Source organism: Motacilla alba, chromosome 12 (assembly GCF_015832195.1).
Source record: "Motacilla alba alba isolate MOTALB_02 chromosome 12, Motacilla_alba_V1.0_pri, whole genome shotgun sequence".
Lineage (NCBI taxonomy): Eukaryota > Metazoa > Chordata > Aves > Passeriformes > Motacillidae > Motacilla > Motacilla alba.
This window is the reverse complement of record NC_052027.1, coordinates 15,206,171-15,226,715: the sequence shown is the minus strand read 5'-3', so window position 1 is coordinate 15,226,715 and position 20,545 is coordinate 15,206,171. Positions and strand designations below refer to the sequence as shown.

General features: G+C 44.5%; 1 protein-coding gene across 3 annotated transcripts in view; it reads right to left on the bottom strand.

Annotated features, from left to right (window-relative positions):
- The window catches only part of STAB1 (stabilin 1), a 52,898-nt gene that overhangs the window by 23,320 nt on the left and 9,033 nt on the right, over positions 1–20,545 (bottom strand). For all 3 annotated transcript variants that reach the window (XM_038148711.1, XM_038148712.1, XM_038148713.1), the window contains 25 exons: positions 19,967–20,052; positions 18,862–18,931; positions 17,961–18,056; positions 17,414–17,530; positions 16,475–16,671; positions 16,153–16,286; positions 14,363–14,490; positions 14,060–14,151; positions 12,974–13,096; positions 11,269–11,415; positions 10,622–10,684; positions 9,922–10,035; positions 9,469–9,522; positions 8,574–8,654; positions 8,129–8,287; positions 7,185–7,247; positions 5,773–5,874; positions 4,752–4,838; positions 4,352–4,463; positions 3,661–3,844; positions 3,383–3,476; positions 2,325–2,483; positions 1,381–1,476; positions 913–1,008; positions 261–308 (listed from right to left, as the gene is read on the bottom strand). In XM_038148711.1, coding sequence (XP_038004639.1) covers positions 261–308; positions 913–1,008; positions 1,381–1,476; positions 2,325–2,483; positions 3,383–3,476; positions 3,661–3,844; positions 4,352–4,463; positions 4,752–4,838; positions 5,773–5,874; positions 7,185–7,247; positions 8,129–8,287; positions 8,574–8,654; positions 9,469–9,522; positions 9,922–10,035; positions 10,622–10,684; positions 11,269–11,415; positions 12,974–13,096; positions 14,060–14,151; positions 14,363–14,490; positions 16,153–16,286; positions 16,475–16,671; positions 17,414–17,530; positions 17,961–18,056; positions 18,862–18,931; positions 19,967–20,052 — 2,702 coding nt within the window. The remainder of the gene's footprint in view (positions 1–260; positions 309–912; positions 1,009–1,380; positions 1,477–2,324; positions 2,484–3,382; positions 3,477–3,660; positions 3,845–4,351; positions 4,464–4,751; positions 4,839–5,772; positions 5,875–7,184; positions 7,248–8,128; positions 8,288–8,573; positions 8,655–9,468; positions 9,523–9,921; positions 10,036–10,621; positions 10,685–11,268; positions 11,416–12,973; positions 13,097–14,059; positions 14,152–14,362; positions 14,491–16,152; positions 16,287–16,474; positions 16,672–17,413; positions 17,531–17,960; positions 18,057–18,861; positions 18,932–19,966; positions 20,053–20,545) is intronic.

Sequence of the window (20,545 nt, the reverse complement as noted above, 5' to 3'; positions counted from 1 at the left end):
CAACCATGAAAATTAGGTGCAACACAGCTCCGGCTTCCTCTTGTGAGAGAAACAAAGCCCCCAAGACACACTCATGACCCTCATTCTACCACAAACTCCCCAGCTTTTCTACATGCCTGCTCTGTAACCATTTCTCATTTGCTTTGCTTTGTTTTCTCTAAGGAAAAAGATAAATGGAGTTGCTTGTCCTCTAACAGACTCATTCACAGACTTCACTTCTACAGAGCTTACCCATGTGAGTGTTCCATGATTTCTCTTACCTTCACCCAGTTGTAGAAGCCTGCAAAGTGGGAATTCCTGGCCAGCTCCTTTCAAATGGAAACAACAGAAGAGTTACCTCTGCTCAGCACAGGGTACAGGGCTGGGGATCTCGGGGTGGGGGAAAGGAGCCCTTTGCAAAATCAAATCTGGCAACAATGACTTCAACATTCTTCTCACTTCACAACCATTACAGGCACCATGCATTGTGAGGAGAGATGGGCACCGCTAAAACCAAACTTCGGCCATTAAAAAGATATATTTCCAAATTTAAAAAACTCTTTTGAACTCATCTGCAATGAGTTCATGTGTACCAGGGACAAAAGATTGAATCCACAATGGCCTTTGATATTTCTAAAGACAGAAAATGGGCCTGACAGCTCTGACCTGAAAAACTTTCCTAACAACGAAGGAAAGATGACTTATTGCACAGGACAGGTGCTCCCTGCACAGAGGTGAGGCAGCTTAGAAATTCTGCTTTCACTGGCAGTAATTAGTCCTGGCATCACTCTGTCCCTGTGGCCTTGGAATACACTTGGGCTTCACGCTGATGCTGGTAGAAGGAGTCAACTCAGGTAACAGGGAAAAGCAAAGAGAGAGCAGAGCCAGTTCTCTCCAGTCTCAAAAAGGCCCAGACATTTGCTCTTCACTAACTTTTAGAATGTCCCCATAGCATGTCATGCCATCCCCAACATAGCCTTCAGAGCAAACACAGGATCTCTCTCCTCCACCAAGGGGTACACACGTAGCCTGCAAATACAAGGAAAGGAAGAAGAAATTAGAGAGCAAACACAGGTTATGTAGTGTTACACCCATCTCAGAATTGAATTCTGGCCTTCCAAGGGCTGGTCTAGAGTAGCACACACAAACACTTTCCCCCTGCTGCCTTTACGGCAGCACTGAGTGTTCCCCTCATGCAGCCAAGCCTAGGTGATTGCTGTGGTTGTGTGAACCCACAAAAATCAGAGGATCCATCTTTGAAGCCTGTCAGTGCAGGCCAGTAAGATGACATAACATAAGCCTTTGTAATTCTCTCAATGCCATGGCTGCTGCAAAACCTGTAAGTGAGCAGGTGAGCCTGCCCTGCCATGCCAGCCTGAGGAGAGCTCTTTAACTACTCACCAGGTCATGGCAGCCACCATTGTCCATAAGGCACGGGTTGATGGCATCACAGCTGTGGCCATCACCAGCATAACCCCTCTTGCAGACACACTTGCTCTGCAAGAAAGACATTTCAGTTTTATAGACTTACCAGAGCATCCTCATTTACTATCCAAAAAATGTCTAAGGCAGGAAAACTTATCCTTAATATATTTTCCCAAGTTTTCTTCCTGATCTCTCAAGACCTGGAAATGTGGAGTTGTTTCCTTAGCAGAGCATCATCCTCTATCAGCAAAAGCTGCCTGGTTAATCAAGCGCATTGATCCCCTGCATTGCTTGGCTGCGGGGGTCACTTGAAGATGGTGGTTTCCTCCTTTATTTCCAAGTTTTTAGGGAATAACACAGACTTCATGAATGACAGAAAGAGGAGTTCATTTCAAATCTTCCTGCTTTGGAGATACCTAGGAGAGGACTTGCACATCTCACCTCACTAAAATGCACTACAGCTTTTGTACCTTTTTTCAGCACATTGTGTGATGCTCCCTGTGCTCAGTGGGGAGAAGCAGCACCCTGAGAAGTCTCCTCTGACATGCACCTTCCTCCTACCTCTACATGCATTGCTCTTGGCCCAGCTCCCTGCACAGACTGTCTGAACAGCTGCACATGCTCTTCAGTGCTGTGGTCTGGGGACAGGGGCACGCAGCAACTGCTGCCTTAGGTCAAGCTCTATTACAGAGTGTAGTCCTGTCCTTTGGCTGCACAAGTCCCAGAGTCGAGCAGCAGTCCTGAACGCACCTCACATGCAAGTGCACTGTGATGCTGCAGCTGCAGATGGTGTTTCTGGCAGTGGACAAGCAAGCTTGGCTGCTGGCCAGCCCAATTTTTACCTCTGGCAGTCCAAGGCCACCTGAGAGCAGCTGAGAGAGTATTAGTCCCACCACCAGGCTGCTTAGCTTTGCTCATACCTGCCCAGGCCCGGTGTACACGCAGTCGGCGTTGAGGTGGCAGTTCCCTCTGCTCTCCAGCATGCAGTTGTCTATGGGCACACAGGCCTTGCCATCCCCAGTCCAGCCCACATTGCACTGGCAGGTGGCAGTGCCAGGGCCTGTACTGGTGCACAGGGCCTTCAGGAGAAAGGACAGAAAAGGAATTACACCCAGCAGAAGGGAGAGAGTGCAATGAAAATACAGCAACAAATCTCCTTCCTCACACTGGAGAATTTCTGATGGACTGACTCTGATTCCAGCACTGGGAACTGGGGGTGGAAGCATCTTCTCCAGAAAAGTCATAGAAAACTTCATAATAAAGTGATTCTGGAGACATTTTGTGTTTTAATAGAGGTAGACACTCATGTCTAAGGTGGCTCAGAAGTCGTAGGGCATTCATTATCATTGTGTAAAGCTCTTCCATTACACAATAAGTATTCCCTGAAGAGGAGAACCACAATCTCCTGCCTGGATGTCTGGGATGGAATCAATGATAGATGGCAGATACCTCCCTCTAAGGAAAAGACCTGCTTTGTACTCAGTGCCATGCTATTCTCTTGTATATGGCCCAATGTCTTCCTCTGACTGAAGGGTCTAATTTATGATGAGGTCTGATCATATGGCAGTAATTTCCAACATGAAGCACCGCAGTTTTTAACCATGGATACAAGTGCAGTGTTGATGGTTACTGAGAATATGAGTTGTATCTCACAGTTAAGCTACAGAGAAAGTAACACATTTCGAAGAGCTTGAGGGGAATATCATTGCAAATCAAAAAATATCTGTACAGCTAATCTGTGTGGCTGACAAAATATCTGGTGTGAACCAGCCAAACTATCCTTGGAGTGTCACATTTTGGTACCAGCCCAAATGATAGACATCTTTACAATGACTATGCCAAGGCACTTGTTATTCCACCTCATCTGACAGACAGGAAAAATTAGCACACAAAATCTGTAACAGTCCCAGGAGTGCTGGATCCCTGTTCTGATTGAGAGGAGTAGCCTCTCCACTCTTCACAGTCTGATCCCACTTACATTCTGTGAACAACCTCCCCGTCCTGGCTGACTGCACAGGTCAATGGGCTGGCAGGAAAACCCATCCCCTTCGTATCCATCCATGCAGATGCACCTTAAAAGTATAAACACAAAAGGGACACAGGTAGAACAGTCCCTCAAGCAAGCAAGATTTATTAGTAGCAGGCTGGCTGAGTCACTCAAACCATCCTGGGCACCAAGTACACAGACACACATGGCCACAGGGGTGGCAGCCATGTACAATGGCAGTGTGCCCTCAACGTGCCACAGAGACTGACCTTGCTGTGTCATTGAGGCTGCAGACAGCATGCTGGTGGCAGTACTGGGACAGCCCACTGGGGCCACAGTTCCTGGATGTCTTGTCACAGAATTTCCCAGTGTAGCCTTCCTTGCAGGACCAGGACTGACACACCCCCCCACTGCCAGGCCTGTTGTCACAGACACCATGGACACAGCCACAATCTGTCAAGGACATGCAGTAGGATTAGTAAGTAAAAAAAGTCCAGAATCCACCACAGTTGTAGATTTCCAGCTTTCCTTCACAATCTCTTGTGAAGACAAGACATCAAATAATCATTCCTTTATTTTTTTTGACAGGGGGGATGTCTGCTGAGAGACATCCATCACAAATCAAGTCTGGCTAGGGAACAGATTCTGCAACTGCCTGGGTCCATGTTTTCCACAGGCTGTAAGAACAGACTCAGATTTATGCTATCAAGCTCAAGATCATTGTCAACTGTCTTTTGTTTCCTAACAGGAGAGATCTAAATTAGGTTGATGTTTGCAAAACATCACCACTGTCATATCAAACATATTTTCTCCACTGTTGTTTGAAGGGACACACAGGATGACGTTTTTGTCACTTCTTTCATGATGCTGGTCTTGCCAGAATGGAATCCAATATACATGAATTTGCACCATTATCTTTGTTCTAAATTTTCCTTTAGTCTCTCCATCAGAGTTACTAACCTTCATCACAGTTCTCGCCGTGCTTGTTTGGGTTTGCACAGATGTGGCAGGCTGTGCCTTTGAAACCTTCAAAGCAGTGACAGTTGCCATTCCCTTGAATGCCATCGCTGCACTGGAAGGAAAACAAGAAAAAAACCAAAGCGATTGAAACTCAGAGAAATGTCAAGGCATTAATATCCATCAAAGGTACTTTGATACAGTAACAAACAGGACTTTGAAGAGTGATTGTAGTAATACAAGATCCCACACAGCCAGAGCTGCGTCCAACAGCCATGACCTAATACTCACTAAATATGTGCCATCCTCTCTGGATCTTCTGCTACCACCTCTGTGAGCTTATCCCTGGAGCACAAACTTGGAATTGTACTTATCTCAAACTACACTCTCCAACCACACTTACATTTCCCCGGCCATAGCATGGGCTGGAAAATCCCCCAGGGCATGGCATGCAGTCTGGACCAAAGAACCCCTTGCAACATCCAGGTTTCTGGAAAAAAAAAAAAAAAAGGCAAAATTGATAAGGTATGACATGACTTCACAAGAATTTCCTGGAATATGCTCATAATTCTCAAATTCTGGTCCTTGTCTCTGCCACGGAGGGAAACAGAACATTGTATTTAGCATCTGTGTTTCTTAGGAGCTCCTGCACCTAAATTATTTTTCAACCATGACCCTCTTCCTGCTCACAGACAATTCTTCTCAGAACAAACCTGTGACTTCAACACACAGGATGCATGTTTTTTATGAACTTTTAATTCTTTACTAGCGCTGGTCCACTCACTTTCACTTTATCCTTGCCCAGAACTGCATTCCTCTGGAGGGATGTAGCAGTCCTGGATTGCAGGCCTTGTCACGACTGACCAAAGGAAGATCATAATACAAACAATCAGCTGTATTAAATGAAACACCCACAAATCATCACATCCAGTGGGCACTGTGAGAGCTCAGGAGCTGCAGACAAACATGAGGTTCATAAATTCACTAAGAGAGACTTTCCTGAACCATCTGACAGTGGTTCATAAACAGGATGCAATCACTTCACAGCTTACAACATTTTCCCTGTGCTCAGCTTCCTTTGGGAGAAATGCTAAAGCTGGCACACTCCAGTTAACACTACACCATCATGGCTTCCTACAGCTTGGCGGGTCACAACAGGGACGCTTTATTTTATTTATTTGTTGCACTTGGGTGTAACTGAGCTGCCTCCTAACATCTGCAGTAGGTTGGTACCCTGTGTTCTCCTGGAAATACGGAGGCATAAAAAATAAAAGGAAAAGCAGATTGCTCATCTATGTGATGGTCCTGGGAACAGCTTTCCTTTTGCTCCCATCCAGCCCCTGGACTCAGAGTCAGCTCCTGGTGAGTGAGGAAGGGCAGAGCTGAGCTCTCCCAGAGGGAACGTGTTCCTCCATCACACTCACCGTGATGGTTTGATTGCAGTACCTGGCGCACCCCTTCTTCAGGACGTTCAGGCCTTGTGGATCATGGATGTAAACACATTCCTTTGGGGACAGTGTTGGTTCCTGCACAAACAAAACAAGCCACTAGCACTGTCACCTTCCCCTTGGCTCTTTTTGCTGCAGAGAGCAACTGTGCCTATCTCTGAGCTGGGGAAGTTCACTGAGGAGCCAAGGTGAACAACACAGAGTTGTGGCAGGCCTAGGATGAACCAAGGCACACAGTGGCCTCCTCCTGCTCCCAAGAGTCCCCAAGCCTGAGCCAAGGTGCTGCCCTTTAGCTCTAATAATAGTATCTGTGATAAGGGAGACAGCAAGCACTGGGCAAGGAAGGGAGGGAGAGGAGACAAGGGGGAGATAAGGGTGGCAGGGAGGAGAAATAGAGGGTAAGAAAGAGGGGAGGAAAGAGAGAGGAGAGGGGAGGAGGGAGAGAGAGTGGGGATGGAAGGAGTAAGGACAGAATTAGACAGTGAGGGAGGGAAGGAAAAAGACAACGGTGAGACGAAGAGAGGAAGACATAGGAGGAAGGGTTGCAAATAAGATTGGAACAATGCTCAGTGACCTGTCTTGGAGTTGGGCACAGGTAGAATTGGGCCCCAGGTGATTCTGCCTTTGCCAGCCTCAGTCAGAGAGGAAAATAAGCAACTGGTGATTTTGCAGATCTCTATTTCAGACATCCATGCTGAGACAGCATTAGCAAGTTCTCCTGAAAGTCAGACTGCTCAGAGGACACCCAATAAGGGTGGTGAGCACCTCTCTGGCTTTCACAAACAACATCTTGGGTCTGGCCTTCACATTGCAATTTCCTGGAACTTGCTGTTCTGCTAACCTCAGCATGGGATAACTCAAACAGCAGCACTCCTCCTTCCTCCACCTTCAGCTAGCTCTGCTCATCTCTGAATCAACAGGGAGCACAGGCCAGGAACATAGTGTTTCTCACCCTCTGCAGAGCAGAAAGGTTGTTGTGATTCTCTAGCTGTGATATAGGCAGAGGCAGTACAGGATGGTACTTGTGGAATCAGGTTTGCTTCTGAGACTCTGGAGCAGCTGGCAAACCTTGCATGTGGGCAGGAAAGCTCTGCCTGAGGCAGAGCAGAAGTGCTAAAAGCTGCAAGTCTACAATTTCATTTAGACCAGAATTTCTCACCGTGCTCCACATTGATTCAGCAAGCAGACTCCAGAATAAGAGAGTGCACAGAGCAGTGGGTGGGTAACAATCTGGGATCACAAAGCTTGGATACCTACCCTCTAACAAGCCTCTCTGCTGGTTGCCTTTCCTGCTCCAAATTTATTTGAAAGTGGCTTGAGGTAGAAACTGCCAGTGTGCCTGTTTGTCATTATGCAAAGAAATTACAGAAATAGCTACAAATATTTACCATTTCCTTGCTGCCAGGTGGGCAAATGCTGCTGTTGAGGGCCTCACAGTCCACACAAGAGCCCTGTTAGAAAAGAAGAGGCAAAAATGTAATCTTCTCAAGGGAACCCCTTCCCCATGCCAAGAATGCTACAGAGCTACTGTTCCCAGTACATATATCCAAAACCTCACAACATGTGAGGTTATAATATGTGAAATATTTAACTACTATTAGTTTCCATGCTCTGAAATGAGCCAAGGTTATCGCTTAGATGAAATCTCTCATGTGTCTCAAGGAGATACTTGCACCTGCCTGAGGCTGGGGTCTGTCTGCACTCTCTGAGTTTCTCTGCCACTGTACATCCTACTAGGCTGGAAAGCACTTTGGGCATCCAAGCAGCAAAACTCACTGAATCAGTAAGTTATGTGGACACTCTGGCCCCTCGGGATTCACTGTGTCTCCCCAAACCTCTTGCTATCCAGAGCCTCATCTTCTTTCCTCAGTAACCTACCAATGATCAAACTGGGGAGCAAGCACCTCAAATAAGGTATATGAAACAGTTCATGGGAGAATACTGCACAGCATTTGTAGCTCCTGCTACTGAATGCCTGCTTCCTGTCCAGGCTACAGGACACCAGTGGGACAGAGGTGGGAACACAGCAGTCTCAGCCGAGTTAGCAACTCTAGTGGGAAGAAGATCATACAAAGGAAAAGGCAAATGTACTTTGGAATCCAAGGTAGGATAGGGACATGGAAAGAGCAACAACCTGCTGGGAACATTTGCTGATTAGCAGGAAAGCAGTGCCAAGTGCAAGCAGAAGAAATGCTGTCAGTGCTGCCAAAGTTCACACCAGGGGAACTCAGACAGACCACCTTTCCCAAATGCAGTTTACACAGCCTGCTTTTGGCCCCCCAGGTGAGTGTGGGGTGCACAGCAAGCATGAGAATGGGAGGAGCTGACTTACCATCACAATCTTATGTTGCTCTTCATTGCATCTGTGAGGCAAAATGGGAACGATTGAAGGAGGGATGAAGATGCCATCCAAAGTATGAATAATACCATTTGAAGCCACAATGTCTCTCATTTTTAAGGGGATCCCTGATTCATCCATCAGAATTCTTCCCTGATGCAGAAACACAATTTTAGCCCATTAGACAGGAGCAACTACATAGAGCCAATGTGGGAAACAGATGGTTCACAGCATCAAGGGCAACCACACAAATGGTCAAGCCTCTTAGTGGACTCACAGATTGGATAAGAAGCAAACTAATTCAATGCTCTTATTTAAGTCTAGTTTTTTAAGCAGAGGAGGAAGCAGAGATTGGCTGAAACCACATTGTTCAGAACCACATGCAGACTTTCTCCTAGCACAGAAGGGTTTGCCTCAGAGGGTTTTGATTCACACTTACATCTGCACTAATGTTGATGGAAAGTATCTGGTTAGCCATTGTAACGATGTGTGGCATCATTAGCAGTTGCTCTACAGTCACCTGAAATAAAACACAAGGGGGTGGTACCATGAAGAAGCAGGGTCATTTCAGTGTAGCTTACAGAATCCTTCCATGATTCCTGCCACTTGAGAAACTTCTGAAGGGGACTTAACATTTACATTTCATGAAATACCATAAAAACAAGCAATGGGTCAGAGGGTAATCTAGGACTTTGTGTGAATTGTTTGCAGAACTACAAACACAGCAGTGCTGGTGGCAGCTGCCTTGGTTTTCATTCCTTGTTTAGGTAACTGTCCAGCACAGCTGAAATCAAGTCTCACTAACAGGGTCTCTTGCTAATACAGCTGCAAGTAGGGTCAGACTAATAATGGTTTTTTCTAGGACATATTCAATAAACAATGAAAGTTCAGCCAGAAGCATAATAGAGAACATATTTTGACTGAAAAAAATAAGCTCTAAGGCAGAAAAAAATGTAAATTGCAGCTTCTGTACTTAGAAATGTAATTATTTGAGTAGAGAGTTCTGAGAACCAGGACAATTCTTATTTTTGTGTCCTGCAGCAAACTCTGCCGCACAATATTTTCATTGTAAAGGCCATCCAACTGGGGAGCACCAACGCTCCAGAAAACTCAGAGTTCCATGATGGAGAGAGAGCACAGCTGTCCCTTTTGGCAACTCCTTTCATGGCAAACACTTTGCCTCATCAGATCCTGCAGAGTCACATCTCTCCTCCTCCAGGGAAAGTCCAAGAAGCAGCAACTAAAGTCATCAACACTGTGACCTCTATGCCAGACAAAAGAGTTGCTAAGGTGCTGGTCTGAAGGAGGTCTGGGGTTAGAGCTGCCTGCCTTACCGCTGCTGAAGTGTAGATGTGATGTTTCACCAGTTCCTGAAGCTTATTGATGCCCTAAGGAAAAAAGAGAACATGAGAATTAGATACTCCTTCAATGCTCAGGAGTAAGAGGAGGCAACTACATTTTCTTCTAATCAGAGACTGACAATGCCAATGTCTATAGCAGTGAATTCACTTGATGAATAAGTTCCTTTATTTTCCCCTGCCCAAAGCTGGGGTGAGGAATGAAAGTCAAACACCAGATTTAAGCAATCTGGCTGACCTTATTTCTCACTGCAAGTTCCATCAGCTCCCACTTCTCTCCTAGACCCTTACAGAAACAAAGATATGGTTTAGCCACCCCCAGGAAGAACAACTTTCAGCAATGACCAGATCCACTGCACAAAGTCATTCCAGCACAGCCCAGTGTAACTCAGGCAGCTCAGGATGTCTTACACTACTATGGGCTCCCACCTCTGTGAAAAGATAAATGAGCCTTCCATCTCTCAGCCTATCCACAGCATCATTGCTGGGTACAAACACAGTGAAGGGGCCTGGTCCATCCAGTATTGCAGGCAGGCCACAGTTCTGCAAAAACAACAGAAGATTTCATCATGGATCTAACATGGGTTACTGAGGGGGGTCCAGCAGGAAGTGAGAGGAAATATTAAACAGCTCACTAAAGGCAGAGCTGTTGTAAAGCAAAATATGCAAGAGGCAACTGGACACCAGGGACAGGTGAGTTATGTAACAGAAGTGTAAGTGCCATAAAACCACAGCTGGGACAAGGAAGCCACTGGTGGGATGCAGCAAATATGAACTAGGGAGTCCTGGGCTAATGCTCCCTGCATGCTTTAAACACAGACTCACCTGTGGTCAAGAACTAAACATACTTTGGAGAACAACTCTGCAGGGACAAGGGGAAGATGGGAAAGAGGCATGTACCCTTGCTGCTTGTGCCAGATCCCCTACAAATGTGATAACTCCAATATTTTCTGTTACATTTGCTTAGGTAAAATAATAAAACCCAAAAATGGCACAGAATAAAACATCCAGAAAGAAAGCCAAACCACTGAGATGTATTTAAACGCTATTCAAAATTCCCCCTAAATCAGCAGCAGGCTTTGTATAGCAGCAACACCACAGCTTCTTGGGCAGACACAAACTTGCTTACCTCCAGTATAGTTTCAAATCTACTGAAAATCTCCATTGAGGCAAGGATCTCACCAATGGTTTTCTGCAAGAAGATACAAAGAGGAAAAACACGGCTGGGGCTGAAGCCAGGTCTGAGCACATACTGGAATGCCAAGCTTGTGGTTTGCAAGCAAAGATCTACAGGAGACTGTCATCCTCAAAGAGATGGGCACAATCTAATGATTATTTATTCTCATTTAAGACACAGAAAAATTTTTGATTACAATTTCAAAATGCACTACAGATCAATTAAAGAAAATATTAGTTTGATTTTTATGTGAAAAATGCTTTGCAATACTAGTCCTGTAAGAGACATAGTCTGTAAGATACAGCAGAAGAAGAGCTCATTTGCTATGATTTTATTCATGAAAGTAGAATTCTCTTCTCATCCAAGCACTGTAAAAGCATTATGGCAAGATTTTTATCTGTCTTATGTAGTACTATTAGCTACTTTTAAAGGTATTTTAATAATACCTAACAGGCCTAATCAGAGCTGAAAACAAAATAGCCTTTTCCCTTTAAAAAAAAAGCCTCACTGATTTGGAAGATTAATGATGAAAATTGCTTTTTTAAAAAGTGTTTATTCTGCTGCCCCATAAAAGAAAAGAAATATGAATGCTTCTGTACCTGTGGGTTTCTGAGGTTGTCAGTGCTGGGTTTTTTCCTGAGGCTGTTGACAATGTGTATGATGCCATTGGCTGCTGGGAGATTTGATTGCAAGATATTGTACAGTTCCCCTGGCAGATCTTGATACCGGAAAGATTTGATGTATGTCTGGGTGATAATAAAAATCAAAAAAATTGAAAATAATAATAAATAATAAAAATTGAAATAAATAAATAAAAACAGATATATAAATTGATATATCAATTTGATAATAAAAATTGAAATAAATAAATAAATAAATAAATAAATAAAATCTATTTCCTTGTGGTACATCTGTGTTACTGTGATACAGCTGTAAATCAGTCCTTATAGGTCAGCGAGGGGAAGGCACAGCCAGAGTTACTCTTGAAAAAGTAAACGTAAGGGATGGCCTGGGTGTAAGACAAGCACCCCACGTGACTTGAGTTTGGATGATATTTTGATCCTGAGTGGCACTTTCATGTCTTAAAACAGAAAAAAAAAAGACCTCATCTGGGACACCCTCCAGAATTGGGTGTGAACAATGCTTGATCACAGCTCTGGATCACAAAAGGATGTCCTGACCACCACATAGCTGGTTTGGAGGCAATCCTGGAAGTACAGTTTTGACTGCAGCTTTTATTAATTCCTTGTGCCTACAAGAAGTCTTCCTAACAAAGCCAGAGCAGTCAGGCTCACTGAATTACAAGGCTGGTGCCTCCACTTTGTATGGACCCACACCCTGCAGCCTGGTGTGGGAGGGTGTCCCAAGGTTAACCTATGAAGTAAGCACCCAAGCCTTGGTGCTGCAGCTGTGATTCAAGTTCAGGGAAGCACAGCTTTCCTGTGCTCTTCATTTTACCATGTGCATTTTGAATTGCTCCTCCCTGCCCTAAACTTCAGTTCACGTCACCAAGGACTCAGTCTGAAAGAAAGGAAGGGGAGTGCAGACTTCCCAGATCAAAAAGCTCCTAAGTAAACAAACAGGAAAGAATTTTAAAAGGAGCATTGACACAGTCAGTTCGGATTCCCCTGCTCCCAATAGTGCTTTGTCCTTTTGATGTATTATGACCTAGACCTCAAGGCCAAGGCTGGATCCTCAGAGAGGAAACACAGGGCTCTCCCCCTTGGCCACCTGTGGGCTTGCATGCAGGAAAGGTCCAGGATGGGGAGAGAGCAGTGGATACCGGAAAATGTGAGTCAATTGGAAAAGGAAAAAAAGAGCCTTCCATGTCAGAACACAACAATGAAAACTTCTTTGCTAGGACGACTAAGGAAAATATAATAGAGAGGAAAAGAGAAACTAGAAGAGGAAATATTCAGCATGTGGCTGTGTCCAAGCACACAAACTCCAAGGTAGCATTCAGTCTGAAGGGAGACTTAGTTGCTTCTTCCATGTCAGCCACATGGATGGATATTGTAGTGGCTGACAGTGTAGGGAAAAGGTCTCTTCTCCACAACATTGTGCATACAGAGAGCATGGAAAGTCTATTCACATGTCAGATTCTTGGTTGTCTGTGAGACAGGAGATGTGGTTGATTGGGGTGCCTGGTCTTAAATCACCTTGCTTTAGACTACACAAAGGAGCTTCTTGTTTTGATCACAGAAAAAGGTTTTCTGGTGAAGAAAGCCCATCAAGGAAACCATGCTCAAGCTCCAGCCTGTCCTATGTGAAAACAGTGCCCCAGGCCTTCAGGAGATTCCTCACCTGGCTAGTGAATGTCAGCTGATGTCCTGACAAGGTCCACATAGTCTTGGCTTTTATCATGTCTTCTATCAAGTGCAGACCAGGAACAATGTGCATTCTGCACAACTGCTCAGCAGCTGTGTCCTTTGGGGAGGAAAGCCCACATAAAAAAGAAAAATGACACGTTCTTTCAAGTTCTTTCAAAAACTTAATTTACCACAACACCGCCTTTCTCCCAGCTAACACACACAGAGAAATTCTTAACATAGAAGACTGAGCTTTCCTCTTCATTTTGATCCACTGGAGTAGCTCTCTGGCAAAACTCTTCTGTTTGCCAGCACATCCAAGAGGGAGACTGATTAACCTGCAAGTGACTTTAGAGGAATCCCCTGGACAGAAACCTATTGGACGTGGACAAATTAAAAATTATCCGTGCATGATCCATATTATAAAATTTGCTGAAGCTCTCCCCAAGTGCAATTTTTACCTATGTTGGACCATGCAGGTGGTCTAATCTGCTGAAATTACATTTAGCTTCTTCCTTTCTTCTCTGGGTTTACCATCATTGCTATTTTTAGAGTAATCTTCTGTCAATACTGATTTAGGTGGAACTCATCCTTGGGGGAACAGGTCAACCAGGTAACTTGGGGGCCTCTCCTGATACATTTTCTATGGATCCAGAAGTTAGTATTTTTAACCATAGTTTGAAATTCCAATACTTTGGTGTAATATTTTTGGCCCCTTTAGAAATCACACCCTCAAGTATTAAAAAGCCACTTAAAGTTTTAAGAATAGTCATACATAAGAGGTTTGAGCTTTGAAAGAAGAATGGCCAGAAAGTCTTACACTTCCTGACATTGAAAACAAACAAATAAACTCTGTCAGTGTTGAAGAGAAAAAATAGAGATTTTTAAAATAATGTGAGCAGTGTAACATCCTCTATAAGGCTACAACTTAACCAGACAATGAAAAGTATTCCCAAGAGATTATTTCTATAAATAGTGCATGCCAAAGTTCCTCCCTTGTGTCAATCAGTTTTTACAGGCTGCAGAGCTGAAGCAGGAAAGAACCTTAAGACAAAAATTTGCTAAAACCAAGAAAACTTACGTTGAATTCCATTCTATCGAGGATGGGAAGAAGGGATGGCACAAACACTGTGAAGGGCCCATATTTAGTCAGTAATGTTGAGCACCCAGAAGCTGTAAAAAGAGGGGCAGTGTGAAGTAGTTAGGCAGTGATGGTTTAACCACAGCAATAAATATTCCTCTTGTTAACAGCACAATTCAAACTACACAGTATCAGCCTGGTGCAAGCAACAAGTATTCGTTTACAAGGAAGCAGAGGGAGTTTGGCACTGCTGCCCTGTCCCCAGCTTGCTCCATCCCCCAAGCAAAATAAAAAAGCATTTACCAAACATTTTCTTGGCGACGTTTAGCTTCCTTATAAACCTTCCTCGCAAATTATGCTGATTTATCTCACCCAAGAGATCTTTATAGCAACTTCTCCCATCTCCAATCTCCCCTTCTTTACACACACAGCTATGAGGCAAGGATGAAACATAACAAACCATTGTAAACCAGTTTGCAACACATTCCACAATTGCCAAGTAGAACAACATGTCAGTATCTACACTTGAAAGACCAATCCCAGCTGTAAGATTTTAGAATCATAGAATGGTTTGGGTTGAAAGGAACCTTAAAGATCACTTAATTCAAATCTCCCCTGCCATGGGCCAGGATATCTTCCACTAGACCAGGCTGCACAGGGCCCCACCCAACCTGGCCTTGAACTCTTCCAGGGATGCAGGTAATGGCTGAGTAACTTCTGCCTAAACTGAGTGACAGAAAAAAAGATGCACATTTATGCCAGGAAAGCCAGTTTATATCTACCCAAAGAGAATGGAGATGTATCTTTCTCAGATACAAACAACATAAGGATTGTCTGCTCTAAAGTTCAGAGTACAGATTGCCACAATATAATTATTGACACCTTTTTAATTAGATATTTAGTCAGTTGTAGTAATTTCAGCATCTGAAAATCTGAGGTAATGCATGAAACCCACAGGCTAAGTGACGATCTATCCAACAGCTCCTGTGTGACCCCTTGGCTCCAGTGAGAAGCCAGCCCAAGCACACCAGGTAGCTACAATTCATCTGGAACTCACTGAGGGACCCAGACAGGTTAATGACTTTTCCAGAAAAGCTTATCTACATGTGAAAATCTCTGTCCTGGTTCACACGGGTTTGCAGTCATCACTCAGAGACTACCAAAGATGTTTTTTCCCGTTTGGGCTTTTTCCAAGTATCAGCTCTGCTCTTTCTGTTTCAGCCATGCAAAGACATGTGACACAGGGGAGGAATTTGACTCCACTCCAGCCTCAGAGGGCTCAGTGCCAGCTGCTGGGGAACAGATCTGTAAGGCAGGGACTGCACTGAACACTGTGTCCTGCACTGTGCTAGCAGATCTTCAGAAAGGGAAGCCACTGTATTTCAGTTTTGGCCTGGAGCGCACACTGAGCAAGTGGATGCTAATAGTTTTAGCAGCATTGGAGAAGGAAGGATCGAGGAGATGGGATTGCTCTTTCCCTCTTCAGTGTCTCAGAGGAGTTCTACCTTTTCTTGAAAACACATAAAATTCTTGGGGAAGCTTTCTCTGGTGTTTGAGAAGCCATTATACAAAAATGATCCTCTATCTAGCCATATTTCTCATCTAAGGGGTACAAACTTGTAAGTGTTTTGCTCCAAAGGACTACATGAGGTCTGGTGTTTCTGCACTCACCCCTTCTCTGTCACTCTGCAACTTTAATTTATTTATTGCTCACAGACCTGACTGGGAGAAGAGACAAAGTCTTATTCCTCATAAGCAAATGTGCACAAACAAGCCACACATCTGCCTTTTAACGATTGATTATTAACTTCTACCACCACTAGCTTGGGGAGCTACATCTCCAGCTCACATCAAAGAAGACTCTGCCACCCCAGACGTAAAGCATTTTGTGACTCACATGCAATAATTTACAATTACTGATGTCAAACTCTACTTTCAGTAGGTTTGTTACAAACAGGTTCTTCCCAAAGGGCAGCTCTGGCCCACACTCCTGAGATCACCCTCAGGTTCTTCAAAAGTCAGCTCATCCAATCTGAGTTTCCATTCTAGCTGCAGAATAAGCTTCTTCCTTTGCAGTTTTCAAACTGGCTTACCTAGGAGTGCCCTGAGAGTTAATTTCACACGTGGCAGTCACGTCGCAAAGGTACTGCCGGCAGTCGCTGGGAAATGCCAAACACTCGGATGAAGGAGTTCTCCTACTCATCCCAGACTTGCAAACACACGTTGCCTAAGGGAAGGCAACACAGTGATCATAGAGCTGCATTCACCATCTTTTACTCTGTGAGTAATCCTACAAAAGAGCTGTCTGGTTTCCCTTTGCAAAATCTGAGGTAAGGAGAGCAGATCTGACCAACACATTCATCAGTTCATGTGAAGATCTTCTCCCCTGGCCAATTTTGCCTGTTATTAACTTACCTCTCCTGGACGTCTGTAAACACAAATTGTAGAGTTTTCTGGGCAGCCTCCATTGCTGTCAACACAAGGGTTGATAGGCTGGCAAATCTTTCCATCTCCTTGAAATCCTTCTTTGCAGGTACATTCATATGTACGTGATCCAAGAACTTTACATACAGCAAAGGGGGAACATGGAGAAGGAGTACAAGGATCCTGAGCTGCAATTAAAGAGATTAGAAGTAAGCAGAACCAAACTTCTGTTTTCAAAACAGCACTTAATGCAGCACAGCACACTGCAAGGCATGGAAAGAATGGAGCATAAGGAATTTGTACTGTTAAACTTCTAAAATTTCACAGGGAAATGAAATCATTCCAGACAGCAGACATTTGGGGGTTTTTATTCAGAGGAATTTGGATGATGCATTTTCCATGTTACTTCAGTAACAGAAGTGTGAGTGACAGAGGATGCTTGGATTGATTGTGAATCTGCATCATATCTGAGGGTATATGAAAATGCAGTTTGGTCAGCAAAACCTGTAAAGAGCCACTGAAAACTTCTATCCATAGCTAGCTCATCACATGCATCTTATCAATGTTCTTTTAATTAAACCAATTCAAAATCTTAAATTTGAAATCAGTGAAGACCTCTTTGGACTCCTCAGCTTATAATTTTAACTGGTTCAGACTCACCAACATCCTGCTATCACTATTTAGTGCATAATTATAAGTGAGTGCTGGATGGAACTTGCAACTTTCATTCACTTCTTGCTTTTATGGCCAAGTGAAAGGAGAGCCAAAAGCTTAGCCTTTAATCTTACGGGTATTCCTGAAAAAAATGGGTTTTAAGCCTCTGCAGTGAAGTAGGCATTGTGTTCACAGTAACCAAACTCCTCTGCAGATAACAGTGTGATAGGATTTTTTCCCAACAGGACCATTTAGGGTCACAGAGAAGTTTCTCACCTTGGCAAGTGCTGCCCTGTTTTCTGTAGCCCAGCTTGCAGTCACACAGGGCTGTTCCATTCCTCACCACACACTCGCTGTTGGCCTCGCACGTCACACCTTTGCAAAGGGGGAGCTCTGCAGTCACACAGCAAAGAGAGTTTCCCTTTGAGCATGTAGGGCACTGGTAGGAGATATAATTCACCTTACAGAATATCTGGAAATAAAGGCAAATGTGGTTTCCGAGGACCCCAAACTGGGACAAAAGCCAGAGGATATGAGCAGTGCAGGCAGCTCTAATTTCCGGCAGCCTAGGTAGTCAGGTCCCCCAAGGCTGAGATAAGAGCTGGTGTCCAGAGAAAGAACAGAGGCATACACAGATAGTACATCTTAACACCTGTCACAAAGTGGGGAGTAGACCCCAGCTCTTCCCTCTATCTTGATCTCCAGTGCTCATCTTTCCTCTACATTCTCAACTTACTCAGTGCCACCCTGCCCCTTTAGGGACACCCAAGCCCACATCATAGGGCTGCTCTCCCAGCCCCTCTGCAGCTACCAGTGTGTTTACCTTGGTCACACCTGGGGCCTGTGTAGCCTCCATAGCATGTGCAGCTCCCATTGCCAGCGACGCCGCTGTTGCATTCCCCGTGCACACAGTCACAGTCTGCAAGGGAAGACCAGACAAAGCTTCAGCCCTTTGGCTGCCAGGCAATGCACAGGGCTCCAGGAACACACTGGCCAGCTGCCCTGGCACTTGGCATCCTGATTTCCCACCAATAATCCCCTACAGCTCCTTTTAAAATTTGGCCATGCCACTCAGAGCTTTGAGAGTGTCAATTGCTTCTGGGCTCAAGAAGACGAGGTAAGAGCAGCCCTGAATGCAAGACCTAGACCAGATTTTCAGGCGTGTGTTTTAACACATGGGCACAACCCCAAGATCACACCTATCTCACCTGTGTGGACACAAGGAAGCAGGAGCCAGACAAAAAGGACTCCTGTAACAGCCAGACTGCAGTGCCATAATTCACTTCCCAAAATGCCATACATAACAGGCAGCATGGGTGTAATCACTTTTTTATGGAGGGCAGCAAAGAAGAAGCTGGGAGACAAGTGGAGCTGTTATAGGAGTCTGAAAAACAGTTGGGAAATGAGCATGGGTTGTTTCAGGGATGTAGGTAATGGCCTGGCTAGAAAGAGAGGGTAAAGTGGGACAACCCAGGTAAGAAGGGAGAGAGAGAGAGATTTACAGTAGGAAAAATGGACTCTTTGAGTGAGAGACTGAGGATCATTTATTTAGCGGGACAATGCAGAAGGGCACAAAGACAAAATGCCCAGACCCCTGCTATTGAACACTGCCTGCTCTCTGCCACTTTCTCCCTCTCCAGCACCTTTCTCACTCAACCTCTTCCTCCTCCTTCCTTGTTTTCAGTTATCTTTGTGGAAGTTTCACTTGAATGACTTGTTCTTACCTGACTGACAGTCTGGGCCAAAATGATTTTCATCCCGGCAGTTCTGGCAGCCATACCCACTGTATTGCTCCTAGAAGGGCCCCAAAATGTGTCAGGTATTATTTTTCTGTATCACTCTATTGTTTCATGCATCATATAGTTTAACGTCTCTCCCCATTTCTGATTTTCTGTGATATCTGAAGAAACACAGTGAAGAAAACTGATTTGCTCAGTGCTCCAGTACTAACCAGCCCCTGTGGCAAAGGAGATCCCAGTGTAAGCTGATACACAGAGGGCATGCAAATGCCAGGAAACTTTACTGGGCACTGAGGAAATAATGTCCTAATTAGAGACAGAAAGGAAAGTTCCAGCTGGCTCCTGATGTCTCTCTGAAAAAGGAATCTGGAATTCATTAACACCAGTGGGATTTTTTACATTGATTTTACAGGGCTCAGGGATCTTCAGCATACATTTTTGTTGATATAAGGTGTCTTTGAGTTAAATCCAAAATCAAATTTTCTCAAAGATAAGTCCAAGAGGTAGGATTTGAGCTGTTAATTAAGGATGCTGTAAAAATACACAGCTCATTAGGGAAAGTTTCAAGTCTAACACTGATTCATTACCCTATACATTTTAGAAACATTGCTCTATTCAATTCAAGTGTGCAGGAATTGTTTATACTTTGGTTGTATTAAGTCTGAAGTAGTAAAGAAAAAAGAAAAAAATATCTGCACTAAATTCTTTCTCATCTCTCCTGTTTTTCCTGAGAGAGGGAGCCTCTGTGTACCTGGGTACAGCTCATTAACAGCCAAGTGCCTCAGGGCTTCTTGCAGCCATAGACAGATACAATTATTTCAATTGATCAGGGGTTAAATTAATGCAATTCTTTCCTTATTTTACCCTTGAGATTCTTCCCAGCTCCCCACCGTCACCAAGAGTGTTTTAGTGCTGTTGCTGACAACAGCAATGCTGCAGGAAAACCACAGACCCTGATGCTGGGATGAAAGGAGCTGCAAATGGCCTTCCAGGCAGAAGGGCAGCCTCCACCGAGAGCACCTGCACAGACACCACACAAACAGCTCCCTCTGACAAAGCACATCACCCTCAGAGTAAATCATGCACTCACCTTGCAGACGCAGGTCCCATTTTGCTGTATACCATCCAAACATGTCCCATGGCCATTGCAGGGATTCTCAGAGCCACCTGGACACTCTAGCAGGCAAGAGACAGGACAGATGAGATTAAATTGCACAACCAGCACCTTCCCATCTCCTCCTGCCCCAGGTATTCCAGCTGTACAAAACAAAGGCCAATTCACCAGCAAATTAGCCAGCATGCCTAACACTGGCCCAGAGGTGAAAGGTCTAAGGTCCCAACAAGCCCTAACTAAATTGCAACAAAGGCACTGAAACATATTTTGAGGTTGGGCCACTGCTGCCAGCAGCACTGAGAGGTGAGGGCAGTTCTGGAACTAGGAACAGACAGGAGCCTGCTTTGCAAAGACACTGAGTATTTTCAGCTCTCCTTGACTTCATGGAGAGCTGGAAGTGTGCCAGAAAAACAGGGTCTCCACATCTTTAGAGTGGGGTACCTCCAAATTCTGAGGACTATTTCTGATAATTCTGAAATCTGTGATTTCTCTGATGAAACTAGTTGCTTATTCAACACTAGTATGAGAACAGGCTCAATCACTCAAACAGTCTCC